At 33.0% G+C, this 12,327-nt stretch overlaps 1 protein-coding gene across 3 annotated transcripts in view; it reads right to left on the bottom strand.

Moving 5' to 3' along the window:
- The window catches only part of ck (unconventional myosin-VIIa ck), a 129,877-nt gene that overhangs the window by 15,116 nt on the left and 102,434 nt on the right, over nt 1-12,327 (bottom strand). For all 3 annotated transcript variants that reach the window (XM_085955936.1, XM_085955938.1, XM_085955937.1), the window contains exons 5-10: nt 10,990-11,274; nt 8,040-9,635; nt 6,042-6,269; nt 4,623-4,862; nt 2,752-2,916; nt 865-1,149 (exon numbers count right to left, since the gene is read on the bottom strand). In XM_085955936.1, the coding sequence (XP_085812062.1) occupies nt 865-1,149; nt 2,752-2,916; nt 4,623-4,862; nt 6,042-6,269; nt 8,040-9,635; nt 10,990-11,274 (2,799 nt within the window). The remainder of the gene's footprint in view (nt 1-864; nt 1,150-2,751; nt 2,917-4,622; nt 4,863-6,041; nt 6,270-8,039; nt 9,636-10,989; nt 11,275-12,327) is intronic.

The raw sequence follows: 12,327 nt of genomic DNA, 5'->3' as shown, positions 1-12,327 counted from the left end.
TACGTACTATGATTTTGGTGAGGAAGAAATACTAAAATTATTTAAAAAAAATCTTTTATATCTGAATCTAAATAACAAATTTTTGATTGGCAGGCCGTAATACTTAAAATTAATTAAGATCTTCTCACATCTATGAGATTCTGAAGGCTTAAAATAGGTCCACACTTTGAAAGGAAATAATAATAAAATACCTCATAGTAATAATAAAGAGAGTGGGTATTGTTTGACAAAATGAAGCCATGCTATTTATAAGTAGCTTAGTAGTAGTCTTATAAGTATAAGTCACAGTAGAACCTAAATTTTATTATTATTAACTTAACTATGAAACATTATACCATCATTTTGCTTCTCAGTACGGCTACCAAATTTAAACACAACATAGTTACCCATATTTACTAATAAATTAACTAAAAATAATTACCACTAACTTTATATTTAACACAAAAACAATAAATTTCAGCAACACATGATCGCAGTTTTTAAATGACTGTAGTCATTCAAATCAATATTTACCGGTGACGTGTACAAAAAATATTTAATTTAGCCGTTGTATCTTATTTTAACACGTATTCCGGAGATATAAGCGTGCCGCACTTATGGTTTGTTTTTGTTCAGGCCTTGTAAAATACTAACTATTCATCATCAAAAGTGTATGCCAGCAAAATCTGTTTTGAAAGGGGTCTTAGCTTGTTGTATATTTGGGAAATACATACTGTATTATCATTTATTTTAATATTAATATTTGTACTAAAATAACTGTTTCATATCATGTTGTGATTGCATTTAACTTGTAATTTGTAACGCTTATGTTAATAAATGAATTTGAAATCAACTGAGATAAAATAACATTGTATTAATAATTACCTGTAGTTTCCTTCTTACATCTTCACCCAGTTTATTCTTTCTCTTCAGAGTCAGGGAGACAAGTTTGTGCCGTATCGACCGCGGTTTCTTTTGGTTCAGGAAAGCCTCCGGATCCATTCCCATCAATTGAGCTTCTTGGAATTCTTTTGATCTGATGAAATTTCTTCCCAGTGTTGCTGTGACCTTTGACATTACGGAGGTGTTGTCTCTATCCATTGTATGATACCGAGGTTCTGGCAGATCTCCTGTGAAGCGGAGTATTGTTACCCACAACGCTTGAGCAGCCTGAAACAAAAAGGTATTTTGGTTACGAAACTAAACAGTATAATATCATAAATTGGAGATGTGAATTATCAAAATAATAAAAAATCAAGCAAATACAAGTTTTCGAAAGGCTAATAGTAATATGTAAATAGTAGGCTATTGGTCTTATAGTCGGTCACTTACATTTTTATTATTTTGGATATTTTTCTTGATTTTTGTACTGTAAGTACTTTTCCATCGTACGTAGTACAGATTAGTAAAATAGTGTTAAATTGGATTGACAACTGAATTGATTGCAATGTCATCAGCCGACATTTTTTATATATATTTATAAAGATGTTTTTTTTTTAAAGATTTTGATGACTTTAAGGCAGGAGAGGGCAAACTGCGGCCCGCCGGGTATTTTTTTGCGGCCCGCCATCATTAATTGTACTTCTGATTACGAATAACTTTTTTTATATTTTTTTAAAAAATATTGACAATAGATTAAAATTTGAAGAATTTGTTGTTTCGTTAATGGATTATCTCAGTATGTCTTCCTTGCGTCTCGTCTCACACTATGTAACCACTATTTTCTATGTTGAACATCGTGACATATTTAAATACTTTTAACTCTGCGTTGCAAGGAAAAATAATATATGCCCACGATATGGTGAAGAGTTTGAATGGATTTCAATTAAAACTCAAGTTGTTCCTTCGACAAATATCGAATAAGAACGTGGACCACTTTCCAACTTTGAAGTTGCTGAATATACCAGAATATAAATTTGAAGAATATGGTAAAATTATTAAAGCTCTGAATGACGATTTTTTACAAAGATTTGGTGACTTCCGAAAAATTGAGACAAGTTTAGCAACAGTACGCGATCCATTTTCAATAGATATTGATAGTGTACTGACAGAGCTACAACTTGAGATTATTGGTCTGCACTGTGACACTGATTTAAGAGAATTGCATCGTCGTGAAGATATATCCAAATTTTACAATGCCCTTAATTCAGACAAATTCGAACAACTTAAAGATTATGCAAGAAAAATGTTCGTTGTTTTTGGATCAACCTATATATGTGAATAAACATTTTCGATCATGAACCTCAATAAAAATTCTTTACGATCAAATATCTCCGATGCCCATTTACAAGCAGTTTTGAAAATATCAACCATAAAATTAACACCTGAATTTGAAAAAATGTACAACACTTTCATTCTTCTCATTAATTTTTTTGTAATGTGTATATCTAAAAATGGTGTTTTACTTGCGGCCCGCCGCTCATTTTGAATTCTTGAATTTGGCCCTCCATCCAAAAAGTTTGCCCGCCCCTGCTTTAAGGTAATTTTATTTATTTGGTTATTCGACTTTTCTACTTATTTACAAATATGTTTGCAAGAAAATATTCTAAAAATGATGATATGATTTGATATAAATTATATTCAATTCTACAGCACATCTATTTTATATACAAGGCTGCTATCTGCTGCTATCAACGGCTAGTTTATATTATGTATGTATTGAGAAATTAGACATTTCAAAAAAAGGCAAACAGCAGTTTAAGTATTGCTATGTATGAGGCAGATTTTAGAATCTTAGAAAACATATTATTAATATTGTAAATAGGCAATTACCAACTGATCTCCTTGTGTGTGCAATGGCAGGAGAGGATGTTTGAGGGGCTTCCTGGAATATTGGTGCGTAATGTTTCCTTGGAAGTATGTCGCAGCGAACTTTTGGAACTTGAATTCAGACAAATCTTCTTCATCCTCTGATGCTGTTTGCATTGGTGTTATCATCTGAAATAAAGATTGCATTTTCATTAAGTATAATTCATAATAAATTAAACCTTCATAATATTATGAATTAAAACCTGTACTCGCTGTACAGGAATTACTCTGTTAAAAGCAACATATCGGCTGGACGACTTACGTGACCAAGATAATTCTTAGATTTATTAGACGAGCTACATTTAGGCTTGTATTTTATCAGAAACAGGCGATAAGTCACATTATAGTTAGAGTATAGGGTTCAAATATGACAGGTAACTGTAAGTGACTAAAGCAAACTGATTTGAGTAATTTATTGATATTGAAAGGTTAATATAGTAAAACCATGTTGATTCGAAATCAACGGGGCCTTAAATTGAAAAAACAAATCGAATTACGAAATACAAAATGTACGGTAAAAACTTTGAAAAAGTTTTTTTTGTTGTAATTTTGTAACATTGTTTCTGTTTCTGATACAATTTCTTTCTGATTATAACAGTGGTGACTTTTATGGTTCACACATTGAAATTAGTAGAAATCACTATAAATAGATTTTATGAATTAGCAAGTATTTCGATTTATGACGAATTTCGAATTAACCATGTTCATATTAACAGGGTTTTAATTAAATTACAATTTGCATGTTCAGACAGAGGGGGAACATTTTTCATGAAGTTTGCTACTTGAAGAAGCTGGATTCCACCTAGGTTATGGTTGTGAAGTCAAGGATGAATTATAATTTAAGAGATATTATATGATATGGTGCACTGTATCAGTTCAAAATTTGTAATGAATTTCATGTTTTTTTGGTTCATGTATTGGTATTTTTTATTCCCGTTGAGGATGACTACAATGGCATTGTATACTAATAAATAATTAACTCCGGAGGCGTGCACAACACTAGATATTATGCTATTCCTAGGCAGTTCCTTTACAGTCAATTATTAATGACTTGGTCGGATATTTTATGTAGCACCCTAGAATCTGAAGGCCAATGTTTTGCTATGTAAGATCTATAAATTCGTCTCTAGATGTCATTGTATGAATACCTACTATTAGAGATAGATGCTTTAACTGTCCACCTTAATATGAATTATCTTTATATGTGCATATTATGAATAATTAAATAACTATATACCAAAAAATGTAAAGTCAGTAAGAACCAAAGATCTTGGCATATAAATAGAATGAGTCTTTTTTTGTTTTCTGTTATGACATTTGAAATTACTTTGCACTTCATGAAGTGTGGTGAAATTGGTAAACTCCACAAATATTAAGATCGCTTAGTAGCCATTCTGATATTCTTACATACGCAATGGTGACCATTTTAAAGTTTATTGTATTTACTTACACGAGTGCAGTGTTATAAACGGTTTTATAGAAATTTTAAATGATATTTGAATGTTTGTAGTATTATTGGCTGCTTATCTACTCATTGTGATGGATTGTCTTTTTATACATCCTGCAAATTGACAAATAAATGTCTTAGCAATAGTGTGAAGTTATCTGCAAATGAAAATGCAATGCAAAGTCACTTGTAGCTAACTTAATCAGTGGACCCGTGCTCCTTTTTTTGCTTCAATTTCATACATTCTGGCTCCATCTCTATAGAAAAAGGTTTTTTCAATATCTTTGGTAAATCAAATTAATAAGTTAATAAATTATTTAATTAATAGAAGGATTGTGTTTCAGAGAGAAATTTTTGGGTTACAAAGTTTATAGTCAATTTGGCATACCTCTTGTTGGTCAGCACGCGGCTGCGGCAAATCATTGAAGACAGACGTCTCTCTGGGTGCGGGGGCCTCGCTGCTGGAGTCGGGAAGGAAGTCGAACATGGCCTCCACTAACTTGGAGTCGTCCACCGGCTCGTCCTGTTTCCTTACGGCATCTTGGATGAGAGTCTTCTTCACTTCCACTTGCCTGCGTTCTTCTATCGCCAGTTCTGCATCCTTTCGCTCCAATTCATGCATGCGATCCTAAAGATATGATTAGTATTAATGTTAAAATGCCAAATTAGAAATTAATCACAATATATACATTTTCAGCAAATTTCCTTTCCGACTCAGAAAGTGTCTAGTATAGTTTTGTAACAAGTATGTATTTTAAATAAAATACATTAAAACTAAGAATTATTAAAAAATCTTTATGTGAACTTCGAATCAATTTATCAAACCACATATTAATTATAAATATAATCTTGGTACTAATTAAAATCGAATTTTCAACGAATGCACATTTTATATTGTTAAGATGAAGTCGGATGATCAGGAGAAGTAAAACAGTCACATATTGTCTAACAAAAACTTCTTGTCTACGTATTAAAACTGTCAACTAACAAGCCCCTCATATGCAGTTAATCGTACTTCCGTTTCAAATGAGCAACGCACCTAAATTTATCATTTCATTTTATGCTTCCATGGTGTACGGATCTATCAATTTAGGTAATTTGATGCTTTTTATAATAAAAATATATATAAAACGATCATTATTATTAGTAAACTCTTGGTCTGGCTTGAAAAGGAGTCGCATCTAAAAAGAGCGCTGATACATTATTTAAACACGCGTTGCCGCCATGACACATACGACTACAGCGACTTCCGGTTATCAACGAGATCTTGTTGTCGGACAAGTAGTGGTTAGCTTTGTGTGTCACAAGAGAATGGTGACAATGTGACAATACACTTTATTTAATTGACAATAGACAATAAAATAAATGTATGGCAGATGAGTGAATAATAAGTGTGGCTAGAGTGCGAAAATTATAAGTTGAATTGTCATGGCCGCCGTCGTGGTGCTGCATTATATTATGAAAGGATTGTCAGTATTGTAGTTCTCGAAACGGCCACGCTTCATGTTAAGCTTGCTGCAGTCTATGTTATATAATATATCAGTTTTTTTTAAATTGTAAGTGAATCATTGAATTAAAGTATTTATTTTTGTTTTTAATGTTTTTAGATATGTATTGCAATATTCCTTGTATCTTATAGTAATTAGAAAGTTTTTATAGCAAAAGAAAATAGAATTAAACAGTGCATCAATTATTAATATTCCATCATTTAGTTTGCAATATTTTAGAATAATTTATGAAAAATTAAACTTGTTGGATTACCAGTTTATTAAACCAACACCCGTTGAATAAATACAATGTTTTTTACCCTGTAATTTTGCTCTGCGATTTCCTTGGCTCTCGTATTTCCCTGGTGCTTGAGGCGGAGTTCATCTTGTTTCCTTATCCTCAGAGCTTCTCTGTGCTGAGTCGCCTCTATCTTGAGTCTCTTGTATCTGCGCATGGCTATTAATCTTCTCACGTGAGCTTGGATTTTAACAATTGCCCACATCTTGTGGCCGTACGACCGCCGCACCAAATATCCCCTGGCGGCAGCCTGAAATATAAAAAGATACATTTTTAGACCATTCAATAATAAAACATAGTGTTATGGTCTGATATTATATTATTATGATGCGTAATGGGATATCTACTTTAAAATTGGTACTTAAGAAAATTCGATATTCGATATAGTATAATATTCTATAAACCTACACATCTTTTTGCTAAGGCCCAAACAAAACTATTTTATTAAACAATACATATAAGAATTGGACACACTTCAATAATTTATTTATTTTTCCTAATAATGTGATGATTTTAGATTGGATAATGTGTCAATGTTTCACGTTGATATTGAAAATCAAAAGACATGTTATGTTTTTGACATTATGAAATCTAATCAACTACCTAATTATTTACAATAATAATGGGTTATTAATAATACTTTCTACAACCTACTCAAGGTTATTTTGACATTTTTGCAAGTATTTATAATTAATTAACACTTGCATTAATTAAATATACACTATGATTACATCACCTTATTTACAAAAAGTATTTCCTGTAATTTGAAATATCTACTTAATTGTTGTACCTATATGTACATACTACTTCAACTGTTGTAAGGCAAAATCGCACATCACCATTTTGTTTGATCTTGCAGTCTGTCAAATCAGTGCATCTGAAAACGTCTTCTTCTATGTTTTATTTTCACGACTGAACAAAACATAAAAAGATTAAATTCAGATTGCATTGAGAATTATTGTTTTTGCTCTAATAAGGGACTAAATGCCATATCAGAAGAATTTGAGGTAAATATAATAGGTAGCTAATCCTGAATAGTGCTATAACCACAGATATCTCATGTACCGATATCAGTGGTGAAGGGTGGACGTAGGCTGTTAAGATTCGACATAAATAATGCACACTAAACTTTGTCAATCATACTAAGAATACAATTTGCAGATGGTGCTGGTTAGTTTTCAAAATTCAATTAAACCCTGCCGAAACCAAATCATAATACTTTAGGTATACTGTGGGCAATCCAACAAAAATAGTGCACACTTTTTCAGTCATTCTTATTTGTTTTCGTTGAATTACAGATGGTGTTGGTTTGTTTTTATGAATTCATTAAGCCCTGTCTAACCAAACCATAATTGATTAAAACTATTCTTCTATCTATAAAATTATGTATGATTTTAGATATTTTATAGATAAACAAATATTTTTTGACTTATTATCTACCACGGCTTGGATTAGGCAGGGTTTAATTGAAATTTAAAAACTAACAAGCACTATCTACACATTCTAGTCTTAGTTCAATAAAAACAAATACATGTGACTGACAAGGCTTAGTGTGCACTATTTATGTCGGATCTTAACAGCCTACCTCCACCCTTCGCCACTGACTGATATATGCCGTTATTCTCAACAATGAAATGACTATGCAATTATACACTTTTTTTTATTAAAATTATATTTTATGTCATAATGAAATGTTGATTGATGACAAAAGACAGGGCATCATAACGATAAATAGAACTTTCCTATAAAGTCTACAAATTATTCAAGCATAGCTCCCAAAGATACCTCAAATTCTTGATTTTAGACCTTTACATGGCACATGGGGCCTTTAAAAAATAGTATTGTGTAATTTTGCCTTTCAAGAGTTGAAAGTAGCAAAGAAATAAGTTCAAGAATGATAATGTGGATGACAGTTTTGTGCAAATTTTCACATCTGACAAATTGGGATGCTGGATGGAACTGTTGATTATTTTTATGCTAATTTATAAGGAAAGTAATTATTTAGGTTCCGAAAACTCACCTGAAGAGATACAATATGTCCTCTCAGATGTCTGAACCTATGAGCGAGAACTCTCGCTCTAATCAAAGCCTGCAACCGAGCGAATCCGACTTTCATCTGTACATATCGAATCCGTTGCAGCTTTCCTCTCCACTGCCGCTGAATAATAACGGCAGCCTTGCGCATCCTGAGGAACCGTCTTCTGTAAACCCATCCTCGAATCGACCTCTGCAAGATTAATATCTTTCTCGTTAAAACTCTGTCTCTTTCCTGTTCCAAGAATAAATCGTGAGCGTCTTTCAAGAACACTTTAGTATGGCCCAATTGATAATCTGATCTTCCCAAAACGGATGCGCATATTTTTGCAGTTGCCGCCCTACAATCTGTCTTGTGTGACGGCGGAACGCCAGATATTAAAAATCGGTATCTTTCTACGAATTCTTTGAAACTGTGCCGGATAGGATAGCCGGCGCGTCGTATCCTTATAGTCTCCATCATTCCTGAGTATCTTAACTGTCTGCAGCACAATCCTCGATCGAACAGCATCGGTTTCTTATGCTCGTTTGGTTTTATACATCTGATAAAGAACGGCTGACAATTACTTAGAGTCCTCATCAACGAATCTAAGCTCTTTTTAAATTGAGTGGATAATGTTGGAGTTCTTTTACGGGTCTCTGATCCCATTCCTATATCTTCAGAGAATATCTGTTGTAAGAATTTATTGTTGGAAATATGTATAAGCTGTAATAAATCTGCGCTGAATGTGTCTCGATTCTTTTCTAGAAATCCTCGGGTATCATAAAATACAACTCCGGCAAAATGATTCAAGCCGAAGCTGGTGTTGATATCTGACTTAGGTTTGAGGTAGTTTCTGTGCGTTCCGTGTGTCTTGTGAAGCTTCGCTAGCATAGTCTGATCTGTTCCTTTGGGGAATTTCGACTCTTCATCTATCAGCGCCATTATATTGAGCTGCTTGATTGCGATGAGATCTAACGCGTCCTGATTATCTACAAATTCAATGTGTTGCCAGTTGATTCCCTCATGATTGTATTCTTCTTGCTCCAATTTAAAAATGTGCTGAACGAAAAACTGTTGTAAATTTTCATTAGCGTAATTAATACAAAACTGTTCGAAGCTATTGTGGTTAAAATTCTCGAAACCGAATATATCTAACACTCCTATTGCACTTCTTGCCGTGGCTTTGGGCTTATAAATAGCATTGTTTATTTTCTTAACTATGAGAATGAAAAGTCTTCCGTATATTCCTTTGACGAAGGCGTCTCTCACGTCCATCGACTGGTCTCTACTGAGAGTCGACACGACGGTCTCGCCGTGCGCGAATAATGTTTTCCTCGTAAGAGCGTCTATCAACGGCTGCACTGGCACTCCCAATAGGTTGGCTACCCTTTTAACATTGACGTGTTCTGTGATTTCAGTGGCGTCTAGATTGTCTATTACGGTTGCTTGATATTTGATGTTTCCGCAATGTAAAAGAGCAGCTAGTAACCTCAGAATTTCCCATATTTCTTGTTCAGTAAATAATAGCACTTTCATGGCAGATCGAATGTCTCCGAACTCCGCTGCATCATCGCGACCCTCGCATGTTATTCCACCTCCCTGAAAAAAGAATTAAGAAATTATTAATGAGAAAGTAAAAAAATAATTTTACACTAACATGTTTCCTCAAAATTTGTGAAATTAGAATTGTTTTGTTATTTGACATTTATTACATACATACATTAATTTACTAATTGAAACTGTATACAAAGTGCAGGTGGTATGCTTAGTTTTAAGAGTAGAATCATTCGCTCTACAATCCATTGTGGATTTTGACCGTCTTATGAAGGGGTTTATTAACAGTTTTTTTTCCTCTGAGTTTTGGATGTTAGCCACACGCTCAACCTGTTTGGTCTTTGCTCTGGGTCCAAACACACATATTGACTGTTTAATCTGCAAACCAGCTAACTGCACTTTTGACCAAAAATGAGATTTTACTATATACTTAAAATTATTAGTAAGTGCAAGGACTTCCTGATGCGATCTATGAATGGTGATGTTTAAAAATAAAATTACAAAAAATTATTTCCATTATTGATGGATTTTCAAAACACTTCAGATACATAATTCTAGGACGTTTTGGCCTGAATACTAGAGTAAGTAGCGTAATTTGTAATGCTCTTACTCTGCCTGCGATTGATGTGGGTTCGAATCCCATCCGGTTCAAGATTTTTTAAATATGTATTTTTCTGACGCTGTTCCTAGTTATTTATATCAATGGCGGAGAGTAGAGATAGTGGGAATCCCACATAAATAGTGCACACTTTGTTAGTCATTCATCTTTTTGTTTTCATTGAATTTAGAATACAAATTGCAGATGGCGTTGGTTGGTTTTTAAAAATCAATTAAACCCTGGCTAAACCAAATCATAATAAACCTACTAAAAAAGAATCTTTGAAAAAAATACGATGCCTGACGGGATTTGAACCCACATCCCCTGCATTTGCCAATGTGCTTTACCAATTATTGAGGGTTTGATTGAATTTTAAAAACTAACCAACGCCATCTGCAATTTCTATTCAAAGTTTAATGCAAATAAATGAGTATGACTAACAAATTGTGCACTATTTATATCAGATCTCACAGCCTACCCCTACTCTTCGCCACTAAGTTATATATTTGAATATGTGATATATTTGTGTCTATAATGAAAAAAATGAATAAATCAGTGGATGTTTATCAAATATGTTGAATCTTATTCTATATGGTTTCCCTATAAAAATTGATGAAGCAAGTTGTAGTTTAACGCAAGCGCTATTTTTGTATGTACGTAAAAGAAATAACCCTCATACGTAACCTTTCAGAGTTTGTATGAAAATTAGGTGTGCCAATATTAAAGTTCCATCTCTATATAAGAGGATTCTCTTCAACTTCATTATTAATGAATTTTTGATATTAGGAAGTTTTATCTTACCCCAGTTAGATATTTATATTCCGAAGCATCGCCGAGTTCAAGTTTTTGTTTGTCTTCTCTCGATAGCCCGGCCAGTAAACAATAAAATATGTGATAATTTCTTTCATCGGGGTTTTGTGAAACTATTCTTGATTTTTCTAATAAATATTGTTCAATTTTGGCGCCTTCAATCACCCCACCGCTGTTGAAGTGAATGTCTATGTATTTTCCAAAACGTGAAGAATTGTCATTCCGAACGGTTTTGGCGTTTCCAAAGGCTTCTAGAATTGGGTTCGCTTCAAGAATCTGGAATTAGAAAAGCACATCGCTATTTTACATGTTTATTAAAATATTATCTGCAATAATTGAAGTCATTCTAAACTTAATAGAAATGATTGTCATGAAGAATAACATGAAGAATTTAGGTTAAACCACACGAGTAAAAATAGTTTTTAAATCTAGTATCAGTAAAGTAATTAAAATGATTGTATATAATCAAAATTATCTTATATTTAAAGTAACACAACAGATACGCGATAAATTTTTGAATGTTGAACAATTAAATCACACATATTATAATAATGTAATTGCACATAAAAATGGATAGAATGTACATGTTATGTTGAATGTAAATACATTTTGGCGCTGTCATCCGATGATCATTGTATCTATCTACCCCATGTTATTACAATCAGTAGCATAATCAAATTCATGTTTGTTAATAATAATAACACAAATCCAATAGTGAATTCGACAGTTAGGTTTGTTCAAAAAATGAAAGCATCAGGTACAGTGCAGGTTTGATTTAACGTTTTCTATGTCTCACAATATTACTATGGCAGTATCTGACAGGCCGCAGATTTTTAACGACGCATGTTGAATGTAAAGCGAAGCTCTTACTAAAATCGCTATAATACCGATAATTTGTGGCTTAGTATTTCATAATTATTCAAACAGATGTCACTGTGTGTTTATTTTTTTAGATTATGCAAATCAATCGACAGTGGCTAGTAATTTGAATTTTATTTGTATGTGCATAGAGTGAGAAAACTCGCTGAAGGCATAGAACCGGTTAAGAAGATGGATTAAATGTAAATTTTAAATAATTATTATATTAGAATGACCCATACGAATATTTAAAATAATATTTATAATGTAAGATGTACAGTGTGATCAGTGTGTCAAATAAATATTAGTGATGTGTACGCAAGTGGTTATTTATTGGCCTAATGGGCAATTATCCGACGAATGGATTGTGTAATCTGCGTCAAATGCATCACCCCTGCGAGCGACAGTGATTCTTGCAGTTGCAGTATGATTCCAATTTGCTCTTGTCTGACTGACAATAATATGGTCAAA

The sequence above is a fragment of the Rhyacophila brunnea genome, unplaced genomic scaffold (genome assembly GCF_057557595.1).
Source record: "Rhyacophila brunnea isolate RB1 unplaced genomic scaffold, BYU_Rbru_1.0 scaffold_5, whole genome shotgun sequence".
Lineage (NCBI taxonomy): Eukaryota > Metazoa > Arthropoda > Insecta > Trichoptera > Rhyacophilidae > Rhyacophila > Rhyacophila brunnea.
The sequence above is the reverse complement of the archived record's forward strand: the minus strand, read 5'-3'. Positions and strand labels throughout refer to the sequence as shown.